The following is a 16,816-nucleotide window of genomic DNA, read 5'->3' as shown; positions in this document are numbered from 1 at the left end:
ATATTGCAAGTGTGGAATAAGTAGAGAGTTCTTAGGGCTAGATTTACTAAGCTGCGGGTTTGAAAAAGTGGGGATGTTGCCTATAGCAACCAATCAGATTCTAGCTATCATTTTGTAGAAGGTACTAATTAATTGAAAGCTTGAATCTGATTGGTTGCTATAGGCAACATCCCTACTTTTTCAAATCCGCAGCTTAGTAAATCTAGCCCTTAGACCCTTATTCAACAAGAAATGGTTCCTTAGATCCACCTTTACTTGAATACAGACGTACATAAGACCGAATTTTAAAAAAATGCACAATCTATTTGTTTTGCGTACTATAATGAATCAGGCTCAGTACGAGCCAACCAAGGAAAGTAGGTGCGGATTGATTTAATGTGGGTCTTTTCAAAGACTAGGAATTGGTTGTGCACCTTAAAATATAATGCATACTTGCCAACACTTTCGTTTCGGCTTCCGGGAGCTGTCGGGGGGGGGGGAGGTGGGCGTGCATGGGTCGGGGCGTCTAGAATTGCGTCATTTGGGCCAAGCGCCGCGATTCCGGGTGAATCGCGCCGTTTGAACTGAATTCTGCCCACTTCACTAGGAAGTGGGCAGATCAGGGAGATTGCCACACTCTTCCAGGAGTCCGGGAGACTCTCGTGAACTGCAGGAGTCTCCCAGACATTTCGGGAGAGTTGGCAAGTATGATATAATGGGCACTTACACACATAGAGAAACATTGCAGGTCCGCTGTTTTTGCTGTTTGCAATTAACCCTTAAACAACACAGAAAATTACAATGAAATAGAAGGTGACTATTGTTTGCTTGCTAGAACTTAAAATCCAAAGATATGTTTTTGATTACTGCAGTGTGCATTTTAGCTATTAGATATTCCGTTTTACTTAAGAATAACTGGATGATAAATAGAACAGAACAATGAGTCGCTGCTCAGATCTTTATTTTGGACTTAACCATCTGATTTGACTTCTGCCGGCTGCAGTATGTTTACTTCAACCTAAAAAATCAGTTAAACACATATTGTATTTTTTCCCTTGCACACTGATGGAAGTGGGCAAACTACCACAATTGCAGGCAATGCATTGTCTATGGGGCTCCCTGGTGCACTGGGCCCCCATTCCACTCTTCTGAGTATTGGCCGACTTTGGTGGAACATCCAGATTCTCTGGCTACAAAAGGGGCAGGGCATAATGGGAAAATAGGTGGAGCTTTGCCTTAATATATTCATTCGTGGGTGGAGTTTGGAAGTAACAGGGCAGGGCTTATTTTGTCCCACTTTCAGGATTCTAAATGTTGGAAGCTATGCATGCGCAGTGAAGATCTGAAAATTAAAGTCAGAACTGCACTTTACTGCACTTGCTTTGGCTCCCATATATGCTCAGAATAGCAGAGTGTGGGCCTTGGGGATTGAACACTGTTGCCCTCCAAAACCTTCCTATGGGACCTGCTGATGTAGCATTTCACCCCTGACTATAGGGCTCATTTACTAACATTGCATTTAGGAGCAAAGTTTGCAAAAGACCGCAGCAACCAGTCAGACCTGCAATAGATACAAAAAAGCTAATTGCTATTTTATTGCTGTAAGTCAGGGCAAATTTTGCACCTAAATAAAGTGATAGCAACTGGGCCCTTCTATATTACTAGAACATCGCCTGCACCATAGAATTTTATTCATTCACAATTGGAGTGTGTTTTTTCTGCAAACATTGAGTCATATGGACAATAAATAAATATAAATTATTATTATATATCATTAATATTATTACTAAAAATGGTTTTAGCTAAACAAACCTAATTATATTTGGCAAGATACAAATTTGTTTTGCTATCGTCATAATTTTTCATAGAAGTGCTTTATTTGTCTCTCCTAGAGCCAGATTAAAATTTCAGGATGCCCCAGGGCAAGTAATTTGTGGGAGTTTCCATGCCACAATTTTTCCCAGGAGTTCTGCACTGATGCTGTGTAGAAAACAGCAAACTAGTTATTGTAGCTTCCTATTGGTCCGCACTGATGCCCTCCGCACAGACGCTTTGCAGGCAATTAATGTTGCTGTAAGTTAGTCTGTAAGGGCCGCAGGACTTGGCTCCAGTTGCCCTGTGCATAATGTGGCTCTGGTTATTCCTATGCCTGATATCTGTTATCTATCAGTTTACAGTTTGGCAGATTTATACAATTAAAATTATATAATAAAATTTTACCTCCCTTGTGGAAGTCCATGTTCATTGGACCTATGTGCAATCACTTGGTACAATACACACCCAGCACTGTACTGATCTACAGCTTTCATTAATATAAATCATATGTAACAGAATCTGATTTTGTTTTGCTTCAGGAGCTCTAAGCAATAATAAATATCTCATAGGAACATATACATACATTTATCTTTACATGAACAGACAGACAATATTTTGCATATAACTTCTAAGCACATACACAAATACATATGCTGGACAACTATTATTCCGAATGGTAAAAACTTGGAAACACATTTTGCTGCACATATGACAGGACCAAACCATATTGCCTGTGCAAAATATTTTGCTTGCAAATACTGGTCAGTATTTCCCAACACATACACAATCAGAAACATTTACTGTAAAAATAGGAGAAAGGTGTTTTTACCAATATGTAAAGTTGGAAATCTAATTAAAAATGACATAATCTAACATCACTTTTCTCCTCTGCGCCTGTTTTTTAATTTTTAATAAATGTCCCCCTTGTATATAGTTATTATGCACACAATTAAACAAACACAAGTCTAACACAGATAATGCACAACCCTAATGTATTTTTCACTCTAACCTATACACATATTTTGCCAGACTCCTGCTAACTCCTGTTCTCTACATACATATTTGTGCTTATAGAGCTCAAACTTCTGAGACTACATTTGCTATTGATATGCTGAAACATGTTTGCTATGTAATCTAAAACTCTAAGAATTAGCCAATGTAATTGATATTTAATCAATCTAGTTGGAAGCTAACTCTTCGGAGGACGAGACATAGGGTACTGTAATCTCAATGAGCTATTGTCTGCTATAGGCTTAGGCATACTTATCTGAAAGAATCAATATACTCATGGAGTAAATACAAGTCACTCTGTACATTTTGTATCTAACATACTAATTCCGGTTACCATCCTCTTACATTACAGTCTCCCTACAAGTTGCAGAAGGCTTCTTGGAGACAGTACACGAGTGGGTATGTCACATGTGTCCTTAAATTAGGAACTACATGCACAGCAGAGAAGCCAATACAATTGAATGCATATCTATTGAGATGTAAGGGTCTACTGTGTGGAAACCATGCTATGGTTAGAATCCTCATTCCAGCAGTATCCTACTGGCCTTTAAATGGCAGAACATCAGGGTGTATAATGAGCCACTAGAGTTACAGCTAAGTTTTGTTGAGATTTGCACATTTCGCTATTGGTCTCCTTTTGGTAATGGGTGAATGTTTTTGTGTCCGTATAAGCGCTGGGGTTTTTCTCCACTTCTGAAGTTGGAAGTTTGGAGGAAGCAGCTTTGAAAGTGGTGTTATCTGGTGGCTTCTGTGTTGCTAAGCAGATCTTGGTGAACTTGGAGGTGCCTTTAATACTGGAGGTTTGGGGCACAGTACTGCAGTGAAGAAGAGCAATGAAACATCTGTAGAACTGTGGGAAAAAGAGACAATCATTATATTTATAATTATTTGCACAGTATACAACTTTGTGTATACACAGTGAGAGCAGTATTTTGAAAGGGAAGACTACAAATGTGTAGCAAGAAGGAAACAATCACAGGCGTAAACAAAAGTTACTTTTCACCATATGTCACATCATATATATTATATATTCATAACATCCATAGCATATCAATAAAAGTACAGTATATATAATCATCATTTATTTATATTGCTCTGCTGTACAAAGAATAACTAATTAACCTACTAGTATGTTTTTGGACTATATATGTATACTAAAATAAACTCACAAGGTATATTTTACCCATTCAAAACATACAAGTAAAAAAACATGAAAATGAAGTTAGAATGTAAGACACCTTGTAATTTGAGCAGATTTGCATGATTCTACCTATTCGTAATGACTGTATATTTTTTATGTCATTGTCCTATACTGCCTTTGTGCCAGCCACTATATAATTGGGTTGGGTACGATTTTATGTCTGTCATTATGCCGTCAACGAATATATCTACAAGATAAATCGGATTTCCACAATGCTTCTATTATTTCATAATATAATGAAATAAAAAGCAGATGAATGTGATCCGACTTGTTCAGGTAAGTCGGATCACATTGAGTCTCTTCAATGTGACGTCAGCCACTGCTGCCGGCTTCTTCAGGGGCCGCAATTGAGAAAAGTTATCCTTGTAAGCTGTCATTCATCTCAGTCAGTCGGCGAGCAGATCTTCGGTTTCCTCCAGCCGGGGTAAGCACTGTTGGGTTTTCTACAGCGGAAAATAGTACCCAACCCATGACTAGAGCTTTGCAACCATTGCTGTGGTGTATATGCTAAGAGCTTGCCAGGGAAGAGCAAGGTTATGTATATTTAACAAGGATCTTGGCAGTGCAACCAAAACAGTGATAACCGTTAAGGAATGAGGTGGCTCAGGCGGCAGAGTATTGTCAGCTGTTCAAGTTCTCAGCGCTCAATACAATATGTTTGGTAAATATTGTTGTGGTTATGTTGTAGGCAGGTAAAAAATCCCCCATAGTAGATGTTAATCATAGGTAGGTGTGCAAGTGACAATAGTATTACTATTTTAGTTAGCTACCTTATAAATTATATAATTGTAGCTGGTATGGACAGTGTCTGGTAACATATGTAAATCACAGCACCATTTAGTTTGGGCAGTTACATACAATTATATACGTGAAAGAAAGGGTATAAGGTTTATTGTGTTCAAACAATTCAAAATGCAATCGCAATGAGATGCCTAAAGATGCACAGATGTAACAAAAAAGGAAATAATGTGAAAAAGTATCTGACTGCAGCACCTAAGGAACAGTTGTTAATCCTGATTTCACTTAGAACAATAAATGTCTATTCCAACCTCACTGGAATTCCAGTTGGTATTTTAGTGGTACTCCTTTGTCAAGCCAGTCCCTCATACAAGTGTGTTGGATGAATATGACTTGTTAAACATTTCTTAACAATATTCTCATAGATACACATTATTAAAGTAATTCTATTGTTTTTCAATAAGCATTGTCTAAGCGATTTGTGTTTCCAATGCACAAAGATTTATTTTAGCAGATGCAAAATTTAGCAGTTCAATACATGATTATAATACGGTACAGACAATACCAAAAGATACATACATACCGCTGCGCACGCTTGCGCTAGCTGCGCTCCCACTGGCACCTGCGCACAGTACTTCACTCCAGAATACTGTGGTCAGAGAATGACTGAAGCCATTGCCAGCACAGCTATATTATATGCGCTCAGTGTTACAGAGAAAACAATGCAGATGGCTTTCTTCTATAGGTCCAGGGTTCAGGAGGGTTCAGTGTAAACAGGTCATTGGCTAGTTAAAAAAAAAAAACCTCCACGTGTGAGGGTCAACGTTCCAGATGATTCTCCCACCCAGAAACCAGTTTCAACTAGTCTATTAGCATATTACAGTTGTTATCACTTTAAACATATATTCCCTAACATCAATAGCTAGAGTATGCGATGAGCTTTTTATTAATGTGTATTGAGTGTACAATAAAGTGACACATAGCTATAATTAAGGAGGCAGACATAAGCAATACACATATAAATGAAACATTTTTTTTATAAAACTACACTGACAAAGGTTTATAATTAAGCTGGCAGACATATGCTATACGCATTAATGCAATAGACACCCGCTAGAAGTACCTAACTACTAAACAAGTGACATGCAGACACCACACCACGTAGGACTGGTACAGGCATCAGAAATTAACATACACATGCCCTCAAAGGAGTTGCAGCTTGAGCAACTATCGTCAGTTGTTCGTGGATCGATCGGAATCTTATACACACTACATGATCGTTAAATGGATTGGTCGGAAAATATTAAACAGTACGACCAACCAAATGACCAATCAACACTTTGGAACGATTTTTGACCCTGGTGTCACAATACAAACGGTCGTATGTCGGCTGATTTGCCCAATTATTGGCTCCAGTGTGTACCTAGCCTAAGGGAGGAGTGAGAAAAGCAGGATGTGAGGCACAGGTGAGAGCAGGTAGGGAATGAGAGAAGGGAATACCGGCAATGAAGATAGGGGCACATAGGAACAGAGAAAGGAAACAGGTAAGGGGAAGCTAAAGGGTAACATGGAAGATGTAAGGGAGATATTTTGGAAAGTTTTATTAGTATTATACTAAGTTTTATTATACTATTATGGAGATATGAGGGAAATGTAAGCACACAAAGGAGACATGAAGAAGAGGTGGAGGGACACTGATGATAGGTAATTGACACAGAAGAGGTGGGGGACACAGGATGGACAGCCTTGAATCGCTAAATGTTTTATATTATACTATATTGTAATAAAAATGCTAGTTCAGCAGCAGCAGATCAGTGAGAATAAATTGTCATACATAAAAATAGGCAAACAGTTTCATCCAACACATTTTGTCCCAAGTCTTTCACAAGGATAAGGACGCAGATTGTCAGGATCTGCCTGCACTTCTACTGCAGCTGTCTCAGCATGCTGCTTCTCTTGGCAGCTCCTGTCTTTGGACTACTCTGGACTTGTTAACTTGAATGCAGTACCTGCAGTACCTCTAATCCACCAGAGGTGCTGCTATTATGCCTTCCCATCTCTCTTCTTACTACCAGGATAACCTGTTGCAATACCTAATCATCTGTACCTGTTGTCTCCTTATTTATACCTGCCTCTCCCAGTTACCTTTGCTGGTCATTGTTGTTTATGTTGCTGTGCCTGACATTGCTGTGTTCACTTGTTTCTCCTGTTCCCTGGGACTACTACAAGCTGCTTGCCGACATCTCTGTACCTGGCTTCTCTCCACTCAGCCTGTTTACCTGCTTTTAGCCTCTCTCAGAAATTGTTCTTCAGTGTCTGCAATTACATGGCTGGTATCTTTTTCTGCATTATCTGGATCATATCTGTGCAATAAATATCACATGTTTTCATCATATTCCAGGGCTCCATAGCTGTCATTTCCAGCTTTCAGCATTGATGTGTGACACTGATCTGCAGTAGTCTTCCTATATAGTCAGTGTTAATCGGTGTTCCATATCGAATTCATTAAGTTAATTGCCATTACACTCATACACATGAGGTGTTGATGAAGTAGTCAAATGAGCTTAGATTGCAAAGTTAATGCTATTTTTCATCCTGAGGTTTATATGAGTGGTAATAATAGGTACTAAGATTTGTCATTCAATTGATTAATATTAGTGGTGATAGAATACTCAAAAATATACAGTACTATGCAAATGTGTTAGGAAGGTGTGGAAAAAATGCTGCAAAGTAAGAATGCTTTCAAAATTAGAAGTGCTAATAGCTTATTGTTTTGTTATCAATTAACAAAATGCAAAGTGAATGTCCAAAAGAGAAACCTAAATCAAATCAATATTTGGTGTGACCAGGGCTGCCAAGAGAAATTCAGGGCCCGGGTACAACAAATTCATGGGGCCCCCCTCATAGTGGAGTAAGCCCCAAAAATTAGCAAAAAAATTCGGGGGTGTGGTCATACATTTGGGGCGTGTCAATGCGCCGTTGGGGCGTGGCTAGCACATCAAAATCACTAGGTCCTGAATTCACCAGAGCGTCACATATGTCCCAGCAATCCTGACTTTCAGGACATCTAGCACCACAGTGTAGTATAGAAAGAATGCAGTGTGTACACAAAGAGTTCAGTCTTGGCCTGCACCTTACATTGGGCACAACACTCACCAAAAATTGACATTGTCCCTACTAGAATCACAACATTTCACACACTGTGCTGCTCTGTCCTACCTGTTCTTCTCACTTTCACCACCTGTGACTGCTGATTTCTTTAGTTGCGGCTTGTCCGGATCCTGAAATGTTGGAGGACCTATTTGGGAAAAAAAATGGCTACATTTAGAAAATTACAGCCAGCCCCGGCGTTAAATCAATAGCACCCACGATTAATAATTAGGCCTTCCTCCAGCCCCAACATTAAAATAATAGTATTCACATTTAAGAAATAAACCTATTTCCCTTCCTGCAAACAGCTCCAGCAATACCTATTTCCCGCAACCATCACTGCCATTAATAAATTCATAGTCACATTTAATAAATAGACCTCATTTTCCCTAAACTCACCCCCATATTCAATAGCCCCCAAACCACCCCATTTTAAATTAATAGTCCCCACTATTAAATGAGCCTCTCCCCTTTTTTATTTATTCTGTTTCTCTCCCTTTTTATTTTAACTCTGTGCTTCTCTCCCCTTTTTTATTTATTCTGTTTCTCTCCCCTTTTTTAATTTATTCTGTGCTTCTCTACACTTTTTTATTTATTCTATGTTTCTCTCCCCTTTTTTATTTATTTATTCTGTGCTTCTCTCCACTTTTTTATTTATTCTGTTTCTCTCCCCTTTTTTTTTTTTCTAACTCTGTGCTTCTCTCCTTTTTTATTTATTCTGTTTCTCTCCACTTTTTTATTTATTCTATGTTTCTCTCCCCTTTTTTATTTATTGTTTCTCTCTTTTTTTTTTTCTCCCCCTTCTTTATAGCACTGTCCCTTTCCTCCCCTTGCCTCTCCGTTTCTTTACTTACCTCCTGTCAGCTTCTTTCATTTTCTCTTCTTCTCTTCTGTCTTCTCTTCTTTCTTCTAGCTTTGTCTTATCCGGCGCTCCTCACTGACTGACGGGCGTGACTTGATGACGTCACGCCCGACAGTCAGTGTGAGTGGAGAAGAGGAGAGGAGGGACGCGGCGCCGCAGTCACGTATTTTTTTTGTTTGTTTCTTTCTTTTATTGTTCCAGCTCCCCCCACCAACGAACCGACCCCCCTTCCCCCCCGGCGGGGATAAAAATAAATACATTAAAAAAACGCAAGATAAAAAAAAACCCAACAAAAACCCCAACAATTAAAAAATTAGAAGCGAGGGCCTGGCCCGGGCCCCCTGGCAAGCCCGGGCCCGGGTAAAATGTACCCGCTCCCCCCCCTCTCGGCGGCCCTGGGTGTGACCACCCTTTGCCTTCAAAACAGCATCAATTCTTCTAGGTACACTTGCACACAGTTTTTGAAGGAACTAGGCAGGGAGATTGTTCCAAACAACTTGGAGAACTAACAACGGATCTTCTGTGGATGTAGGCTTTCTCAAATGCTGTGTGCCATACATTACATGAGTAATGGAGGAGATTTCACAGAAATTTCCTCCATTTAGGTAAATATCGTGCAGCATCAAAGTCCCCATAGATTACTAAGGGGACTGCGATATTCTGCAATGCATGAAGCTTTGCATTGCGCAGATAGGTAACGCCATCTCAGGATAGCGTTACCTGTCATTTCCTATGGAATCCTGCTGAAGCCTCTCCGGCTTCGCAAAATCCGTTACAGTGTTAGTGCTGTGCACATCACTTTCTCCTATCACACTGCTGGTAAATAGAAAAAAAAGTTTGCAGTACAGGGGTCACTACGCCGGGGCTCCAAGAGTAGCCGCGGCATGGTGCATCTTAGCAGTACATAAATGTGCATCACTGTGATTTGCAGCAATGCATATTTAGCTGTACCACATCTTATTGATTCATAGACCCCTTTGTGAAATAACTGAAGTTTGATTGAATATATTGTTGAACACAATGTGGATAGTGTGTAATTGCTGCTACAATGCATGATGATTACACTGTACAATATTATGGAGTTTGATTGAGATAGTTGGAATGAAATAGTGTGAGAATATATGGTTCTGGATCATGTATAATGGATGGGATATAAATGGTATTTTAGATTTATAGCGTACTGAGGTTTATGTGGCAAAAATGGAAGTTTATGTTTTGCTGGATATTTAAAATGAAGGACAGCCTGTGTTTATTTCCCCCACAGTGGTAGAGAGAGCGGTACAATAATGAGTCTCTGCAGACAACAGTGAAGCATGGTGTAGGTCAGTGGCGGATCCAGGGGGGGGGCGATCGGGGCAATCGCCCCCCCCTAGCAGGGGCTTGCTGCCAGTGGCTGCACACTATGTGCAGGTCCGCTCGGCAGTGACAATGTGCTGCCTGGCTGCTCTGATTGTGTTTTAAACACAATCACAGCAGCCAGGCAGCACATTGTCACTGCCGAACGGACCTGCACATAGTGTGCAGCCGCCGGCAGCCTTAGATGGCAGAAAGAGGGCGGGGCCTAAATCCCCCCCCCCCCACCCTAAATCGCCAGGGGTAGAAATTTTTTCTAGATCCGCCCCTGGTGTAGGTTCCTTGCAAGTTTGGGGCTGCATTTCAGCAAATGGAGTTGGGGATTTGGTCAGGGTGAATGATGTCCTCAATGCTGAGAAATACAGGCATCTACTTATCCATCATGCAAAACCATCAGGGAGGCATCTGATTGGATCCAAATGTATTCTGCAGCAGGACAAGGACCCCAAACATACAACCAATGTCATTAAGAACTATCTTCATCGTAAAGAAGAACAAGAAGTCCTGGCTGTGATGATATAGCCCCCACAGAGCCCTAATCTCAACATCATCGAGTCTGTCTGGGATTACATGAAGAGACATGTGCCAAATATGCTTGATGCATAGACCCCATAGATACTTATACCATTTATATCACACTTCTTAAGTATGTTAGCAGGGGAGGATGTCTCTCAATAGCAATATAGGTTCAGATTCTTGCATAGCATCTGCCATCTTGTAAAACTTTCCTCTTCACACTATAATGCTTATAGTTTCATTCCTATCACATATAATCAAAGACAAATCCCTATAACTTCATTCCTATCACATAAAATCACAAAAACAAATCCCTATAACTTCATTCCTATCACATATAATCACAAAGACAAATCCCTATAACTTCATTCCTATCACATAAAATCACAAAGGCAAATCCCTAAACTTCATTCATAACACGGACAATTACAAAGAGAAATCCCTATAATTTTTCCATTCAAACACCATTACTTCAGATTCACATTATAACTAGTACAAACTCTGTAATCGCAGCCATGCTCCAACATACACTGACCAAACTGCTTTACAAGACAAAAAGTTTCACATCACAAACTGCCTCACACACAAAACTACATTCCATTCTTATACTTGTCAATACGTTCAGCTCCAGTGAGCTAGTAAGATAGAGAGTATTCATTCTTCTGTGTAATGGGATATAAAATTTTCCTGCTGGAGCAACGCTGCCACAGGAAGCAGTCACTGTGTGTGGCGTGGCTCATAGCACTTCATATGTAAATGTAAACTGCTTCTCAGACCCAAACTGGTTCTACCATCTATGTATAACAATGCCAATATGACCAAGTGGTTTGAAATATAACAGACATGAATGAAACTTAAGCTGATGTAGTAGAAAAATGAATATCTTTTATCAGCGCCCTTTCAGCAAGTATATGTATATGTGATGTTTTCCGTTTAGATCCTTTTAAACTGTCTCATTTTCCAAAAGCTGCACACCATTTAATTTTTTGTGTTGGGACCTTTAAATAAATCTGGGGGTCTGCAGAATTATATTGTTTATCTAATAAAACTGCTATGTAATACATATGTTTTTTTTAAAAAAACACATCTTGTATTTCATCTTGAGTATGTGTGATGATTACAGAAGGTGTTTGTAGAGTTAAGGTTCTTTGATAAACAGCATACAAACAGTGGGACTCTTTGTGGCTTTAAACCAGACATGCAGCGAGACATTCCACAGGTCCCTAACAATAAGATGGTATTAGGCACTTTTTCCTTTCAAGCTGTTGCCAGGCCACCAGGTTTTATGATGCGCGCATAAGAGAAGATCCCCAGATGTCTTTCATTCTACGTACACACTTCATGCTGAAAAACCTGGATTTATCAAAGAATAAATTCCAGTACTCTGATACATCTAGGACAGAAAGGAAGAATGTAAAAGCTAATTGTGAACAACCTCATGGTCGTACATGACAGATTCTGCTCATAGCTGTCAGCATCAAATAGAAGTGGGGTCATTGGCACTGCGCCATCACTGTGCGAATATCATTGATAGAGGGATTGTTTCTGAAAAGATTACAATACAATTGTTTTACCAAAAATGTAGCATCTGGAATTCCATTTTGAATAAACTTCCTCAATGATAAGTAGGATGGTGCCTGTCATGTGATCTTATTTCCTGGTCACATTTCTTTGTGTCTTTTTTTTCTATATAATTGTTTTCCTTGAGACAGGAGAAATATTTGAAGTTTCCTCTTCCGTTTTCAACGGTGAGGTGTATATGGTACACTAGAATGATTTACTTTCAAACACAGTTGCTCTCATATCTCAGCAACGGTTCAGTTTTAAATAAAGAAAAAGTCGTTCCATAATAAATAGATAAATCTAGGAACTTTAACAAGGAGCGATTTGAGCAACTCTGTTTTTTCGAATATATAAACCTGGGATTTAGAAAATCGCTGGAAAACTTGCTGAAAACAAGCCAAACAGTAGAGGTTCCTCTGGCAGGTGAGATGCCTGAAATTGTCCACCTCTACCTACAGGGACCCCTCTACCTCCTCCTTACTCTCCCTATGCTCCTCCACTCCTCTTCTTCCACTCGCCATGCTCAGACAAAACACATAACAGAAAGAGACCATACTAAACGCTGATAAATAATTAACGCCCTTGACGGTTGATGTCTTTACCTCAAACCACAAAACACCATTACATGTGTAAATAATATTAAGAACATGGTAATAAATACTAAATATAATAGTGACAGACAAACATTTTACTTTTTTACTTTTGGAAAAAATGGAGGTCACAGCTTTATTAATTGACTTCTACATAAGAAATTGGTGGCAAGAAAAAATAGAGCGTCGGTCAGCTAAAACCACCAACACTAACAATAAACAAAGGAGGGCACATACGTAACCTCCAGTGCCTCCTGGGGGACGGAGTCCCTCCATCTCCTCCTTTGTTTCAGAGAGAACCCCATGTAAAGGCAAGCCCCCGATCTACCTGAAAAGGAAAGATCAACACATACAGCTGCATTAAGTAAAGGGCGCTCAGTAGCCTACTCCTCTCAAACCCTACAACACCAACATATTGGTCGCTGACTGCGGCTCTGTACCACCAAGCTGTGGCCTCATCTAAAAATAGAAAACATTCAACAGATGAACAGGAAACAGTAAAGTCATCAACTGAACTATGCCGCAACCAATGAGGGGATGGGAGGGCTGGGTATCCAAAAGGAAGAGGGGGTTAAGGAAGCAAGAAGAAGTATATATATATATAGATATAAGTGATAGGAGGAGCTCCCCAGAGGAGGAGCTGGGCTGAGCAACTGAAACTGTTAATCTCTGCACTGGATGGAGTACTGATCCAAATCTTGGGGTATATATCATTCAGAACTATTTGGGCTTCATTTCTTTAAAACAGTAAAAATATTTACAAGCACACAAAACTCACATGTAAATAAAACACTGAACAATTAAAGGAAAAAAGACAAGGACAAATACGTACATCATTATTATCAGTTTCAGACAGACTAAAAAAAACACAAGACGTTACAACAATACAAGACACAGCACTCAGAAATCAATGGAAACTCACCAAATCACCAATCCATCAACAACCATCTGCCTCTCTCTTCTCTCCTCCCTCTAACTCCTGTAACCTTATTAAATTGGCATAGGCAATAGGCAGGCTTATATTGTGCAGCTCAGGAGGAAATCTTGCGATTTGACTGTTTTGAAATCAGCCAATGAGAATTCATCATTATTTTACAAAGCTCTACATTTCTATAAAGTCGCTGGCAGGTTTAAATGTTTAAGCGCGTTTGTTGTCACTGCAGTTCTCCATCTATCGCTGCAAGTCACCGATGCTTTAAGTATTAAGCCTCCAATGCACAGGATCATAAATCCAGTGGGTTTGAGGCCGAAATCAATGGCTATTTGTGGTGATGAGGCAATTACAAACACTCTGGAAAAAGCAGACTTTCTCCAACATTATCCATATCTTTCCTAATTGTAGCAGTATTTTATGTGACAGCAATGCACTCATCTGCAAAGAGTGTGACCTTGCACAATAGTTTGATAAGAATGACACTGATTCAGATACAATTCAGCATTTATAGAATGTTCTCAATTGACACCTAAAGCAGCTGTTTCCACCACCATCAATCAGTTGAGTGACTTTCTTGTAAAAGAAGGGTGTTGCATCCCTCTTACACAATTCCAGACATTGGTTGACCTGGTGCCCCAGAGCATACAAGCCAAATGGGGTTCCTCTATAGCTGGCCTGGTCAACTTGTGGCTCTCCAGGTGTTGTGAAATGACATCTCCCTGCAAGTTATTAGTTGGCTTGTTACTGGCAAAGCATGCTGGGGCTTGTAGTTTCTGAACACATGGAGAGCCACAAGTTGGCCAGGCCTGCTTTATAGAGTAATATTGATATTTCCATTTTGCACCATTATCTGTATTTTCAATAAACAGCAATTTCCTACACCAACTGCACAGAGAAACAGAACTCAAACCAACAAAAATAGCTACAACCGAAACACAAAATTTGCATTTTCAGACCATATGAACCACATATATAATATACATAGTTATTACTGTATTTTCATATACTGGAGATCTTTTATATCACAGTTATTTTTTTTTGTATTGTAATAAAACTATTTCTCACTTAGGATTTTGTACCCTCTATTCTATTATATCATGTAGTCAGAAGTAATAGTATTTCCCCACATGTGCATTCCACGTGTCATAGACTAACTAATAACTCAATCAGGCCAGCGGAATCAATTACCCCCTAAGGCCTTTGTCAGTGAGAAAAGAGTTTGTTTTCTTGTGCAGTTACCAATGCCAACACTTTGTCACCCAGTTAAAATGAACAGACCATCGCTGACATGTCATAGTTTTGACTTTGGCTTTCCTGTGCCTCTTGTGTTGTTGCACTACAGGAGATATCTTAAGTAACTTCTGTTGCATGTGAGTTACAAACTGCCCCACTTATGGTTCCCTTGGAGGTATATTTACTAAACTGCGGGTTTGAAAAAGTTGAGATGTTGCCTATATCAACCAATCAGATTCTAGCTGTCATGTTGTAGAATGTACTAAATAAATGAAAGTTAGAATCTGATTGGTTGCCACATGCAACATCTCCACAGTTTAGTAAATCTAGCCCTTGGTGTCTGTTCCTCCCACCCTTCCTTTAACATATCCAACTCTCCTCTTGGTTGTCTGCCATTCTGCAATTAAAAATGGCAGAAGCCTGTTGAAGCTTACCACGCACATTAGGACAGGAGTGTTTGCCAATCCCTTTTCTGCTGTGCTACCACCTTTCTTAACATGTGTTTCAGGGTTAAAGCATTCCACCAGTCCATCAGTCTGGACGTGGTAAACTGAGATGTGAATCGCTTTAACCCTTAACATGTCTTTCATCAACTTGGACACAAACAGTGTACCCTGGACCATCAGAATCTCCTTGGGTATTACCTATCATATGAATATCAGTACTAACCCTTTAGCAATGGAACTAGAGCATATATACCTTAAAGATACAGCATCTGGATAGTTAGTGGCATAGTCTACCACTATGAGAATATACTGATGTCTAACTGATGACATTTCCAGCTGACCAACATGGACCATGACAATGCACTCAAATGGACTTGCACAAGAGGTATAGGTATTAGGGAAGTCCTGTAAGTTGGCTTAGGACAAGTTCTCTGACATATCAGGCATGAACAGCAATAACTTCTTATATATCTGTGGCCAGAAGAACTGATGCAACACCTGCTTGCAGCTTTTGTCTTCCCCAAGATGTCCCCCATATATATGGGAATATACAATTTTCAACACAACTGTGACATGTACTTCTGGGACCAATAGCTGCTCCATTTCCTTCCCTTGGTGTGTACAAACCATATACAGCAGATCAATTTAACCACAAAACATGCTGCAGTCCCAACCATGGGAGCACTCACAAGGGGAGAGGCGGGTTGCTGATGCCTTGAACCCCCCCCCCCCCTGTGTGTGAGTGTGTGGGGGGGTTCTCATGTAAGTGTGCTTTCAATGTAAGTGGGGGATTTAATTACAATTAAGTACAATAGTTCCAGTGTAAACATAGCTTGCAGCATTTGGTTTTGTTGTGATCTCCATAAACAGGTAAAATTTATACTTATATATGTACATTCCAATTAAAAGTAATGACTACAGAGTAATTGTGATGAACCTGCATTAAAAGTGGAGCCTGGCTTGGAGGGGCTGTTAATATAAGTGTGTGGGAGGGGGTAGGAATGGATTTTAATGTAAGTGTAGGGGGAATATTTAATGTCATGTGGGAGGGGTGCAAAACAATAATTCTACAGTAGGGTGAGAATTGGGAGCTTTTAATTTATTGGTAGAGTGATGGTAGGGGATATTTAATAGTTGGGTTATGGCAGATCTATTAAGGGTGGGATGATGGAACTATTTGTTTAATACTGGGGTGGTTTGGGTATTATTAATTGAATGTGTGACTAAGTTTGGGGAGAAGGAGAGCTTTTTTGTTAAAAGTTAATGTTAATGTTTGGGAGGAAATAGGTTTATTAATTTTTTTGAAATAAATTATTTTCATTGAGATTTTTTAGTTATAACATACAAATAACACATCTAACATCAAATTTAAATAAACATCTATGCCTGCCTATGTCGCTATAAACATTATACAGTGATATCTTT

The 16,816-nt window shown here is 39.6% G+C and overlaps 1 protein-coding gene across 2 annotated transcripts in view; it reads right to left on the bottom strand.

Annotated features, from left to right (window-relative positions):
* Window positions 1-2,263: 2,263 nt before the first annotated feature.
* Window positions 2,264-16,816, bottom strand: part of LOC142143664 (vertebrate ancient opsin-like) — a 174,400-nt gene continuing 159,847 nt past the window's right edge. For both annotated transcript variants that reach the window (XM_075201686.1, XM_075201687.1), the window contains one exon: window positions 2,264-3,655. In XM_075201686.1, the coding sequence (XP_075057787.1) occupies window positions 3,368-3,655 (288 nt within the window). In that variant the 3' untranslated portion in view covers window positions 2,264-3,367. The remainder of the gene's footprint in view (window positions 3,656-16,816) is intronic.

The sequence above is a fragment of the Mixophyes fleayi genome, chromosome 3 (assembly GCF_038048845.1).
Source record: "Mixophyes fleayi isolate aMixFle1 chromosome 3, aMixFle1.hap1, whole genome shotgun sequence".
NCBI classification, from domain to species: domain Eukaryota; kingdom Metazoa; phylum Chordata; class Amphibia; order Anura; family Limnodynastidae; genus Mixophyes; species Mixophyes fleayi.
This window is presented reverse-complemented; position numbering and strand designations above follow the sequence as displayed.